Here is a 14,441-nt window from a genome sequence, read left to right on the forward strand (position 1 = left end):
GAAATACGTTTTTATTTATATAACCTTTACGAGTTATAACACAATTATCTAGATAATACAAAAGGCCAGTATCGTCAAATAGTTTTAATTTATATCCCGGAAATATTTACGAGATTAATTATAACCTAGTACGGAAGGGTTTGGATCAATTACAACAAAAACATACAAAATCATTTATTTCCACAAATTCATAACAACTAGCTATCAATTATTGTACATAATATTTGAGTATGAGTAGGTATATCACTAATCTAATGCATTTCAATCCAATCTTGGACATCCGAAATGCCAAACATTTCTTCCGATTTGTCATGAATACCGTTGGACCATTACAATAAAATTAGTTTAATCTTTATACAGTCAATTCGGAGTCATCCTTTATCTCGAATTTAAATTGTAAATATAGCATATATGTTATAATTGGAATATATATGTTATAATTGGGATATAATTGGAGTACATTCCGTATTCCAATTATATCCTTAAGCACGCTTTATTGCAATTGCAACCGCAAGGAAAGCGGAAGCGTGGCGAAAGGGAGCCGGAAATATTTGGAGGTAAAAGACGAGGTTCAAGACCGTACGCGATAATGACTTACTGAAGACGCCCTCTGCCCCATTTAGGGACATTAAGATATTAAAACGTAATTAAAACCACATTGGTTTATCCTATAAAATTTTACTGCCCATTTATGTTTAAGAATAAATATTGTGCAACGGACCAGTTCAACTGGATTGGTCCTAGAACTTGGTGGTGGTGAACTTTCTGATCTTTGTTAATGCTTTATTGAAAAATTAGAACTAACGACTCTGATTAAGTAACATAAATAGAAACTTATATCACATAGTATTTATAATAATTTAATACACAACCTTATGAACTATTATTGTCATTGAGTGCTTACATATTTTTAGTATTAGAGCTCACATAATAGCATCTTTCTTTATAGGTTAAAGTTCTTTCTTTATTAGTTTCCTCTTAACTCATGTTGGGCCACACAAGGGCATTATCCAATCCCTTATAATTATTAAGATTTGTAACAGAAATTTTCTTTTACATTTTTTAAAATCTATAAAAATATTACTGTTCATGTATATGTATCATTTCACAAAAGTTTGAATATTTACTATCCATTTCTGTATTTGAAACATATTTGATTAAATACAACAATATTTTGAGTGCTAAAATAAATACAATAAGGTCTCGAATGGTCACAGTAATATATAGACGAACGCTACAATGGCGTTTCTTACAAAAAATACATTCCGGCAATTTTACAAATCGAGAGTTTGTCCATTTAGTTATTCCTATAAAAAATACAACAAACATTTATAAAGCAATAATACTATGATAACATCATTATAGATAAATAGTAGATAATGAAGTTCAATACTGTTTCTAGTTCAAAATGCAAGCCAAAGCGTCTTCCAGCTCAGCAGCCAGATGTTAAAGATGGTAGAAATTCGGTCTTTATGTAGCAGTTGGATGGATATATATTAAGATCCGATTATCTTCTCTTCTAGCCATGGAACAAAGTGTGTGACCCGTGTGTAGACACCGGGGAATCCGGGCTCAGCGCATTTGTTTCCGAATGAAACTATGCCGATTTGGTAGAAGAATGTCTGGTATGTTTCCGAGTTCCACTAAAAGTAAATAATTGGTAATTAAAAATATAATGTTTGCATAAACGTTACATAGACATACTTAAGAATAATAATAACATTTTCAAATGTATCCACTTTTAAACGTTTTTGTTTTAGTACCGCTACTACTCTACTCATATATAAAATAAATCAATGGCGCTACAACATTTATAGGTCTGGGCCTCAGATTTCTGTATCTGTTTCATAATCATTTGTTAATCGAATAGGCAAGTAGGTGATCAGCGATCCCCACGATGTTTTCCTTCACCGTTCGAGCTAATGTTAAATGCGCACATAGAAAATAGTCAATTGGTGCAAAGCCGGGGACCGAACCTACCTATATACATATATATAATACTTATTTCTGTTTGAAAGATATTAAACGTATTTACAACGATAGACAAGACAAAGCTCCTATTAACAATAAGTTGCATTTATTAATGAAAGCAAATACTCACAATAGGCTGCATCAGGGGTCCTCCACTGTCACCCTGACAGGCATCCTGTCTTCCATCCTTCCAACCGGCACACAACACTCTTTCATCTATCACCTGCTTTTTGTACTGTTTGTATGTGTCTTTGCACGCTGCGTTACTGACTACAGGTATCTGGGCTACTTGAAGGTGGGTTGCCGAGGGACCGCCTGAAATCAATGGAAGAAGAGAATTCACTTTGTTCTTTAATTACTTGGCAAATGAATAAGAAAGAAAAAAGAAGTTTTGTGTTTTTGTAACCATACGATTTTATGAATATTATTTTACGATTTAAGCATTTTAATAAAGCTTATTTTCTAATTCATTTTTGTAAAAAGCTATGATAGATTTATTTTGTCAAATTCAAAAGTCAATATACGTTTATTCAGTTTTGATGCATCTTAGCCTATGAATGTCAAAAACGTTTACAAAATTCGTGAAAGAGCAAGACTACGCCATGTCTAAACGGTTATTACTACGAAAACGATTTATATGTTTATCATGAATAACCTGTTTTTATCATATACTACTTAAATGGTAAAAATAACATTTTTTGAATGTAAAACTAAATTTTTTAATAAATATTATATAATAACTAAAATCTATTATAAAAAGGTGTCCGTTTAGGCAATGTTTCGTTACTAAGATACTGGCAGCGTTCCCCCTTTGAATAGCTAGACTAATTCTTCGTCCGAGGAAGCTTCCAGCTCTTCTTACTCCTGTGATGTCGCCTTAACTTTAAAGTATTTCCTTAAAAAGCCTTACAGGACCCCACGGACCAAGGGTGTCGACATCGAATGGGCCAAAGTTATATTCGGAGCCAAGACTCCTGTATATGCAAGATTAAGCTTTTTCAGCCGCAAACTCTGTTGTTGGTTCCATGTAGATGGGAACAGGTTACATCCCATACCCGCCCCATCTTCCATGGAACTACTACTTAAATTTAACAAAAAAGTCTTAAATGTTATTATAACTTACGGTATGAAACATCCCCCCATCCTGCTATAAGAGGATTGTACTTTTCAAAGGTTAGAGATCGTAATTTCTGATTTTGAGGGATGCAGATTGGTTTTATTAATTCTGAAACAAAACATGATCAATTTATTTAAACTTATCTAGATTTAGACATAACAAAATATTTTTGTCGAACAAGTTAAATGCGATGTTTTTCCTTTTACTCACAGCTTACGTTTAAATTGAACCATTATTTATGAATATACCAATGCAGTAATAGCAATGGTTTGATGTACAGAAGTTTTTCAGTGATTCCTTTTTGTGGAAACTACAAACACAAAAGTTATGTTAGCCTGCTGAAAGAAACTCTGCATAATCGCGTTCCCGGTTTTATAAAATTCGGAGGTTACCTTGTGTCATTGTAAGTGGTTTACAACGGCTTGTCTACCAAATGCGTAAATCATAAAACCATACACCAGAACTTAAATAACCCGAGACGTTATGCAATAGTGTGGTAATAAAATAAACTTACTGGTAAACTGTACGTCCTTGTCTAAGACGAGTAAACCGACGTCATTTGTGTAGGCTACTGAGTCGTAATTCTCGTGTTTGATCTTTGACTTGATTAGCACATCTACAGGTGCTGCTCCATCATTTTCACTTGCTAGATCCAACTCTCCTAGACGCACTACATACCTGAAAATATTATATTCTATTGCTCGTTCAAGAAAGGCATGTATTCTCTCATAGACAGTAACATAGAAACTTTCTGAATATTTTTTTTGGAAACAGCTTACAAAACAGTAAGTTGTTATAAAACCAAGACTCTCCATTATAAAACGTAAACAATGTAACAATAATCAGTCTATGGTGGGCTCTCATTCTGGAACGTTGTAACGTTGTAAATATAGTCTTCTAGTTTAACGGTGTAAATCTCTGGATTTGCTTGTTCAGTGAGAATAATTAACAAGAGGAAACCTGCCTTGATATCATCATCGTAAAACTACACGATGAGTTGGAAAAAATAAACGAACAAGAAACGAACATAATTTGAAGCGAGATATATTGCGTTGTAGCGCCAGTGGTTTATTATTAATGACTATATACTACAGCGTTAAAGAGTTAGGTTGTTGGGTGTAGAAGGTTGGCATTGTAATAAATAATAATGGGTATCATCATCGTACCATACCACAATTATTATTTATTGCCACATATTGTGATTATTTAAATTGCGACGTTTAAAATGCGGATGTGCGCGTTTGGCAATAACTAAAATATTGGACTGGCAATTTTAAGTCATATAAAAATGTTATTGACTACTTGTTATAAGATATATTATTAGAGGAGAATTATACTCAATATTTTATTGGTGTAAACAGATGTAAATTTCGATATGGAAAACAAAACAAATAAATATATTCCTAAAAGTGTTTTTGTGTTTGAACAAAAAGATAACAAAGTTAATGAGCGGAGAATTTATTTCGACTTGACTAACTGTATAGAAGCTTATACTGTATAAATACACTTGGATTTACAAATGTTATGTACCTATTAGATTCCGAGATTCTGCATCACCTTTAAAATAAAAATTCAAAGCTTGTACAATACAAGGATATGATTCAGTTCTAATATTAGATATTCAAGATTTTCAGTCACAATGACAAATGTCAGTGAGATAAAACTACGCATTTTGAATTATTAATTTTGAATTTATTTAAGTTATAATGTTGTGTATAATTGTGCAAGACATAAGATTGCTGTCCCTACACAGAGTTTCATTAAGCGTTAATTATTCTTAAAGGTATTTATATCAAGTTACAAAAAAATAAATGATTAACATTTACAAAAATATAATTTGAATGAACGACGAAACGGTATGAGTTTTTTATCTACCAATGTATCCTAATGTATTACTGTATTATATATATTTAATATTGTCTTTTGTTAACATAGCTTTTACCCATTGAAAGAAAACACTTTTTTAACCGGATTAAAGCTATTTGTATTATTATAAACTTAAAATTATTATAAATTTAAAATTTTCCGACGTTTCGCGTGCTTTTCAGCGTGCGTGGTCACCGTGACCACAAATAGCTTTAATCTGGTTAAAAAAGTGTTTTCTTTCAATTATATATATTTCCTATTGGAATCACGATAAATAAGTGACATCAGTCACTAACTAACACAATGTATAATGCAATGCAAAGTTTGTGTATTTGTTTAATGTAATAAAAGTGAGTATTTATAGTCTTGTGGTAAATAAGTACTTCCAAAGCATGACTCACAATGAAACTGAGTGAAAAAAAAACAATACAGAAATAAGAAATAAGTTAAACCATGTATTTAATATATACGACAATATTAAAACATTATAAATCAAAGTTCCCCCGCCCCGTCCATCTGTTTGTATGAACGCGATTAACTCAAAAATATCGAATTGATTTGTAACGTACAAAACAGTTTTCATGTCATATAAGGAATGGTTTGAAAGTATATTTTCTTATGGTTTTGTGAAATTAAATTTTTATTTTTGTACTCCAACATCACACATGTTAAAATGAGGATAATCAAATACTTATGAGAATATGTTATTGAAAGAATATTCTAGTGACATGAGAACTTAACAAGGCGCTAACCAGATTTTCGAAGAGAATTTTCGAAGCATCCGCGTATATACAAAGTAAATACTTATACTTAGTCGTAAAATAATTTTGACAAAATATACGAAATCCAGGCTGTTTATTGAGAGTTGTGTGTTTGTGTGAGAGACTTTATGTTCATCATATTAGTCAAATAAGTAACTTACATCTGCTCTTCATGGCCATGTATGCAATGGGCAGCTGTGAAAACGTGGTGTTGAGTCACCAAAGAACCTCCACATTTCCACCTGGTTTCAGGCCCTCCACGGCTGTCGTGGTAGCCCAGGAGTGCCATCCAGGGAAAGTCACCTGAAAGAACAGTCTTAATATTGGCATAACGAAATAGAATTATGAATATATTCAAAAGCTGAGAAGATGTAGTTGAGTGAAAAATTGAGTGTACAGTAGTTATATTGCATACTAATCTATTCTAATCTATCTACCTTTGAAGCCACTTTGGATTCGGAAATAAATGGAACTATTATTTCCGAGTTCGCATGACGATAATTAATAATATTTAATGAGCGGTGATTTTCCTTTATGTCGACTAAAAAACTTGAAGCTTATACAGTATAAAGATAAAAAAGCATAAAGGAAACAGGTCCAAGGTCAATTCCACGAAGTTGGTATCGCCAAGATTATCTAATGTATATTAGCTTGGCAGTGCCTAGTTTCTATAAATTACGCCATTTTATTTACATTTCAAAAAACCTATTAAATTTCTGTCTCAGTAACTAAATCATTTCTTTTGCAACACGCCGTCTAATTTTTGGGTCTAAGCCATGTCGGTTTCCTAACGATGTTTTTCTCCATCGTATTACTCATCATCGAGTGTATTGGTGCAAAGCCGGTGTTCGAACTTGCGACCAAAGAGACTCGCATGCCACCAGGCCAATACTGCTATATTTATATATATAAACACTTTACCACATGTAATCTGTTTTAAATAACTATAAATCATTTCATTTATTACGTTGTCGACTTTATGTTTTCGGAGTAACTGTTATATTAGCAAACATCAAAAACTGGAATCTTGACAAGTTACTAATCGTAAAACATAGAACAAAATACTAAGGATAAGTGGCAAATTGCACTTAGTTGAATACACAAGTTAAACACAGTAATTACACTTGTATTGGCACAAATGACCAGCAATTATGCAAGATAGTTATTTGTAATAAATTGCCGCGAAAGATTAGATAAATAAATCTAAATAAAGCTGTTAAAACAATTTTAATGTTTATTCTACAAAACATGTAGTACGTTGGAATCGTGGTTATCACTCCATGTTCCTTGAAGCTGCGGTAAAGTGAGAATGAGGCAGACTAAAAATCGTGTAAATCGCTCAGCAGAGAGTATAGCAATAGTAGAATATAATACAGTAATTATTCGCATCAATACAGTGACACCACCCACAGACAGAGTGGGCGATGTTGTTCAATGTTGTATTAAATCTTACTACTCGTGTACTCAGTATAGTTTTACATATAACTGCTTAAACCCGACTGACAGATAGATGCTTTTGTAATATGAAACAGTAGAGGATGTTATTACTTATTGTATTTTTAACTGGTTAAGTACCGATTAATAATTAGAAGTCTAATATGCAATTTCATGCGTCATGAGCAAGAGCTCAGACATAGAGTCAAAATTTGTAACTATTTAGAATGTCATAAAACTTACCAAGTTTAGCAGGAATGCCATTAACAACTCGACTAAATGATGCTTCGCTAACACCGCAAACGGGTGGTTCCGGAAGCGACGTAACTGGTGTCAAGCCATCTGTGTCCACCGATTTTCCTTGCGGCGAAGGAGCAACTGTCGTGGTTTGTGGAACTGGTGGCTCGTCTGGTATACCGGGTAAGGGGCAGCATACCTATAAAGAAACTCTATTTCAACGTTCGTAAGCTTATTTTTCTCCCTTCTTTCCTCTTAATTTAAGGCGTTGAATAAAACGAAATTCCTCTAAATATTATATACAAATAGTACAAAACGTCGTATACTTTTAAATGGATTTATAAATAGCGCACGGTATAGTGACAAGTAGACAAAACATTACCTTAGGATTTTGCCCTTCAAAACCGCATTGCGATTTTCTTAAGATGTTTACAATCGTCTTATCCCGGGAATCCTTCAGCAGCTTATAATAGAGGTCACACTCTTGTATCATTATGCAATTTCCGACACCACCGTCCACCGTTTCACATGTGTTCTCTAGAAATATTAACGTCAGATAAAACGTCATGTCATCTTGATATAAAAATTTATTAATTTATCCTTCCTTTATGTCTTTATCGTACCAATTTTTATACCAGTTTTGTACTAAACTGAATTCTTTAACATTGGTATACGGGAAATATATTCAATAATTGAAGATTTTTTTTAAATATAGTAAGGAAAGGTAAAGTACAATTGGTAAACATACAATTTACTACAATTAGGATTTTAATACGCGTGTATAATTATATCCATATATATGAGTTTTGTATTAATGAAACAAAACTTTACGACAATTAAATTAGAAAATCCACCAAGCATGCCACATAATTGTTATTCACACTAATTAGATTTAAAAAGTTATGCAGGATTTTGTGTGCATTTTAGCGATGACGGATTTAACTTCCATAATTATTATTTGGGCACAAACTTTGAACTCAATAGAAGTACATAAGCTATTTAAAATATCACAGACTCTGTCTATATATAAATAAAAATGTACCATCGAGTATTATTTATATTTAGTCGTTGAACTCGTAGAGAAAACTTGGAAACATTAAAAATACTGCTTTTATTTAGTAGTTGGTTTATATGCCGGGAAAGCCAACAGTATCTATGGAGTAGGATAAGAATATGTTCCATTTGTTGGTATTTAGCTACAAAAAAGGTAGGCAAAGTAAAAAAAACATATTGAACAAGGTTCGCGGAAGCAGCCAGTATTATATAATGTACAATTTAAGAAGTAATTATTGATTTTACATGGCCATTCAAATACACCGAATAGTTTAGAATCTAAAAAATATTATTCCAATCTCTTATGAATAAATGAAAAAAAAAATATATTTTGTTTTTGTTTATAAAAAATGCTAAATTATTTATAAGAATTTACAACTGTACAATTAAGTACGCTGGATGGATGAACAAATTTAAAAATCAAATGTGATTTCGTCCGTGGATTACGAGATGAGAGTTGCTAGGATATATTCAATATTTATTTCCTAGTAATACATGCATAATATTATGTTGCAGTTGAAAACTATATGAGATCCCTTGTATATAGATTATTGGATAACAAAAACGGGGAAGCACCTAGCGTACAAACGATAAAAATATACGTTTCGTTGTGATAGCGCGAATTAAGTACATATTTGACCCACTCGATGACCACTGAGTGGCCTTCGAACGTGTTATTCAACGTCGAGGAAAAGATCTTGATTTTAGTGACTTTGGCCGTGTTGATAGCATTATTATAAGTTATACCATAGTCGTTTTTGAACTTGTGTTACTCATATGACGTTACGTTACAAGGTAACGTTATTAGTAATGTTTACCATTAATTTATAAGTCAATTTAAAGACACAATAAACCTGATATAGTTTTTCTAGTGAATTTTAAAATATCTAATAATATTTGAAATAATAGTCGCATATCCGAAGTCGATAGTTAATATTGATATTTGTGATCTGTTTACTAATTGCTTTACGTATATGGACAACAGGTTTATAAAATTATGTCATGGTAACAGTGCTTAAACAATTTAATATATATTTTTAATACGAAATATAATGCAGCAGGATTTATATATTTTACAAATAGACGTAAAATATATTGAAAATATCTTAAACGTTTTCGTCTGAAAAATAGAATACACAAAAACCTGTAGCGTCAGTCATCAACCTTTCGTTCGTCACCTCTCAATCATGTTTAAGGTTTCATTAGCGTTCCGTTTTTAGTTTTATTACTTCTAAGGTAATTTAATTTTAAATAAAAGCATGATTTCGGGACAACTCGACTTCTTTAGTACTATAATAATACGCTCCACAATAAAGCAGAACCAAGATTATTAATAACATGCTATTTAACACTGTTTAATTAACTTTTATTAGGTAAAAGCGAGACTATGAATGATACCACATGCACCAACACCAATATAAAAGCTATTGCTTCGTTCCGTGCACCATAAATACATGCACTATGTATAATATTTACTAAATATTCCAGCTGGTCCAAAATTCATGTTTTGTCTTGCATCCGACGGCGGCACAGGTGTCAATGTTGGAAGGGTTGTCACCTCTTCTCCGTTTCTATCTTCAAAAGAAGGCTTAGAACTGGTATCAAAGTTTGGAGAACCTGAATCTGGTGTTATAAAACTTCCGAACCCTGGTTTATTTGATACAGTACCCATTATAAGGCCACTGCTGTGATTTGAAAAGCCTGGCTTGTAAACTTCATCGTAATTAATATTTTGCGTTGTTATATCTAAAACAGGTCTATTGGTGATAGGTTCGTATGGATCATTTTTATAGGGCTTATCTGGATTTTCTTGTCCATTTGTATCGCCACCCAAAGATGGCTTCGTTATGAAGTCTTGAAATGTCAGACCATCTTTTGGTTGATTTGGAACTTCTTTATAGTCTGGTCCAAAAGTATTGTCACCAGGATATGTTGGTCTAGCATTGTCTCCCGGGGTTGGAAATCGAACGTTGCTGGATTGGAAATTGTTATCATAGTTATTGTATGGGTTATGAGGTATACGTCGGTTGTTGAACGGATAGATGAAGGCGGCGTTGCTGTTATCTGTTTCAGGTTGGAAACTAAGTAAAGAACTTAGTTTCTGCTGAATTCTTCTTGGATTTAGAACATTTTCACTAAATCCATATTGGTATGGCTGTTGATAGCGACGGTCATTCGGGTAGAAACCTATATAAAATATAGAAATATATATATATATATATATAAAATTTAATACAAGCTATAACATATTTTTACGAAAAAAATATATTATTTGTGACTTTATGGTCTAAATCATGTGGCTCATCATCGGTCTCCTCAAGATGTTTTCCTTCATCGTTCTAGCGAATGATGAATGCGCACATAGAAAAAAATATTTATACATAGCCGTGGTTCGAACTAACGACCTCAGGGATGAGAGACGCATTTAACAGATTTCAATATTATAAGATTTATAGATCCCTATAATTCAATTCTCCTTTTCATTATCGTACTGATAATTGTTATTAAGGAGGAAAAATATATTTATAAATATTAATTAAAACGTGCAAATATTAAGCAGAAAATCCAGAAAAGTCTCATATGTGAAAAATATACATAAAATCGAATATTGACATTTTAAATATAAGTTATGAGTATAGGTTCTTTATTGCAAAGCGTTCAGACTCAAGGTCACCTAAGCTGAAGCTAAAAAAGCAAAAACCACAAAAAATCAATTTCAAACTGTCATGTTAATGAAACACCTCAAGGATTTAGCAAATAGTCAATAAAACTTTTAGCAATAGTAAAAAAAATTATTGATTTTTTTTATAACATGTTTTATTAAAATTGTTATTAAACATCGCAGTTTTAGATTATTTTGTCACTGACTTGATACAAGTAGATTATCTTATTATATGTTGAATTGTATAAAGGTAGTTTTTAAGATTTGTATAGAAAAAATTTGCTCCAAATAGGTTACTATTAGGATTCGAATAATTTTTGAGACTCTTAAGTAATTTTATGAGTAACATAATCTTAGTATCGACGATGTGATTATTATATTTTTTTCAAATTAAAATATAAAAACTATATCATGGCCATTGTTTATGAAATGTTTGGCAATGCTTTGCTATAGTGCTGGTCTCCAAAAATTCAAGAAATAAATCATTAGTTAAGTCTATAGAGGCGCTTTTAGTAAATAATAATAATTAACTATTCAAAAATGTGTGAATTCAATATATTTTTACAGACAATTCTTAACAGAACACTAAAAGCAAAATTACTTTTTCCGTGTTTGATGATCCAATTGTTAGATTAGAGCTAATTATACCCCAATTTATATGTGATTTCCGTTATTTAATGTCAAGACAAATTTTCTTTTTAATGCCGGCTGGCAATAAAAGTAAATTTTTGATAGATAAATGAAAAAGGTATTGTTATTTTGTTGTATTTGCAGTGCGTATAGAAACCTTATTTGTCTAAAACATTTATTATAATATCAAGTGTACTTCATTGATCCGCAATTGGTATGTACTTTATTTACTGTTTGTCTTAATAAAAAATAATTTTTGATGTAAATTGAATAAGCATGTAAACGTATAAATTACAAAAGAAATCGTGAATCTAAATCGTGATGTTTTTTGTTATCTTAGGTGTGTGTTTATCTTCCTTTATATTTCTTTAATATATGGGTCAAATATTTTTGTATTATTCAGATACACACTTGGCTACTTCTTGATTGAAAAATAATAATTAACGATTTTGCTTAAAAAGATAAGTAATTATTAGCGTTATCTGATCTCTGTATTTCTGGTTTTCATGTTCAAAGATTACATTGGTTAAACAATTCATTGCTTACATATTTATCAGTTTTTTAGTAAACAAAATATATGAATTAATTTATAAACAAATGTAAAAGGCGCAAAAACTTCTGCGTTAACTCACCAAACTGTCCAAAAACAACTTGAACACACAAACAAATACACAAAAATACACGCAACATAATTAACACAATAAGGTTTTAATTTTAAATTAATTTGCAGCACAGAATTTTCAAGGCGTGCGTCTTTTGCCGCCAGTTTTATAAACTGAGATCGCAGATCTTGACCAAGTTAGTTGATATTTAAAGGTCACACGACGTCACATTGACCGGAACTTAAAATGGAATCGAAATTTCCCCAACGATATGTCGCCTATACTTAAATCAAAGGGATACGTGAATCACTATACTAATTACTTAATTATAACCGCTTTAGGTTCCCAGTACAGAATCAAGGTTTCGAAATATATACACAGTTTCCAGTATTCAAGTACAAATAACACAAACAAACCAAACAAAATTAATAAAAAGAGAATCATATAAAACACGTAATAAGTCTAGATCGCTATTAAATTATTTCCAGTAGATAAATAATTATATATGTAAAGAAGAGATGCTATGTAATGATTTTATGACAGCTTTGACAACACGTTATATTGCATAGTAGAGCGAAAGATTTTGCTATTAAATATTACAATGAATGGGATACCTACTCTTGTACTTGAAAAATGTTATAGAATTAAACTAACCTTTGAGTTTCTGCGATCTCTTCTGTCCCTTGCTCTTCACGACAATTTTTACCCTCCGTTTTACATTGTGTTTCTGACTGGGTGCGTAATTGCTTTTATATGTATATTTCGTCATATTATTTATGAATCCATTTCTGGTGAACGCCTGGTTTCCCTCATAAAGCACTGGATAGATACTGGAATCACTATGCCCATAAATGGCGTGGCCATAAGTGGGATAACCGTGGCCATAAGTTGGATATTCGCTGCCGTAAGTTGGATATTCGTGGGCGTATGTAGGTGTACCGTGTCCGTATATCGGGGTTTCGTGTTCTGGGTAATGGCATGGCTTATTCTCGTGCAATTTCTTATTGTAATAGCAGTCATGGCCGAATAGATTCTGGATCAAAGCATCATATGCTTCATAGTACTCTGGGGCGTGCGTTGGAGTTGGAGGTTTGTATATAAAAGGGGTTTTTAGACATTTTTCGTGTTTTTGAGCTAGTATTAGCAAAACTGGAAACGACTGTATTAGTTTGCAAATAGTTTTACCGTCAATTGTCATTATATGTTAAACTTATTGACCGAATACGAAGAATCCAAGAGGCAAACTGAATTGAAATATCCACAAAAATATGCAATAATGTATTATTAGCCGCGGTTTCAATGAATATACAGATTTTATCTTCTAAACTTTCTAAAATGAATAAAGCCATATATAATTTTATCAATTGTGATAAAATGGGGTGAAGGTGAGTTTAAAATTAGAAATGCTTAGAATTTTGATTAGGTAGGTACATACATAGGTATCTATATGTAAAATACCTACGTCAAAATTTAAATATCTCCGATAAAAATATTATAAGATGTATAAGGAACTAGAACTAAGAAAATAGATATTTACGCTAAACATGATATTGACAGTGTAGACGTAAGTCTGCTTTTTCCCCAAAGAAAAGTGTGCAAACACATTCATGTAGCTGTTTCATTTTTCTACAACTATTCGGAACATATTGGTTCTTTAGTTCTAATTATAAAATCTTCAACAGCAAGCAATGCAAATAGCGACAGCGGACCGGTTTTGTTTTCAGCGGATATTGAAAGAACTATATATTAGTTATAGAGCCACCAGTCTACTGAGGCAGCTATACTAGTGAGGCCGTCTATAAGTTTGTATTTGAAATATCTTAGGTTGCGTAATAAGTGGTAGGCGATTAGGACCATCCTTAGCATTTGACTTAACACGGTTTATAACACCCTATTATGAAAATATTTGGAAATTTGATCTTACATTGTTCCGTTGGACAATGGCCTCGGTACTTGTAAAAGTCTAGAAATATGTAATTATAAAAATGCAAAATTTAAGCTAAAAAACACTAAAATTAACAGTTCCTTCCGTTGGGGTAAAACCCAGTAAATACACATATTCATACGAATAGAATTCAATGCCATTCAATTAATAATCTGTAGATATT

The 14,441-nt window shown here is 31.9% G+C and overlaps 1 protein-coding gene across 2 annotated transcripts; it reads right to left on the reverse strand.

The window, feature by feature from the left end:
* Nucleotides 1-964: 964 nt before the first annotated feature.
* LOC123709899 (venom protease-like) lies at nt 965-12,519 on the reverse strand. Of its 2 annotated transcripts, XM_045661497.1 has the most exons (9): nt 12,364-12,517; nt 9,916-10,626; nt 7,769-7,923; nt 7,393-7,585; nt 5,877-6,018; nt 3,603-3,766; nt 3,095-3,196; nt 2,102-2,286; nt 965-1,643 (listed from the first exon to the last, which is right to left on the reverse strand). In XM_045661497.1, the coding sequence occupies exons 1-9, from the start codon at nt 12,419-12,421 to the stop codon at nt 1,497-1,499; spliced, it is 1,857 nt and encodes a 618-aa protein (XP_045517453.1). In that variant the 5' UTR covers nt 12,422-12,517; the 3' UTR covers nt 965-1,496. The 2 variants fall into 2 exon arrangements, with proteins under 2 accessions (XP_045517453.1, XP_045517454.1); XM_045661498.1 differs by lacking the exon at nt 9,916-10,626 and having other exon boundaries at nt 12,364-12,519.
* Nucleotides 12,520-14,441: the final 1,922 nt, after the last annotated feature.

The sequence above is a fragment of the Pieris brassicae genome, chromosome 5 (assembly GCF_905147105.1).
Source record: "Pieris brassicae chromosome 5, ilPieBrab1.1, whole genome shotgun sequence".
Classification (NCBI taxonomy): domain Eukaryota; kingdom Metazoa; phylum Arthropoda; class Insecta; order Lepidoptera; family Pieridae; genus Pieris; species Pieris brassicae.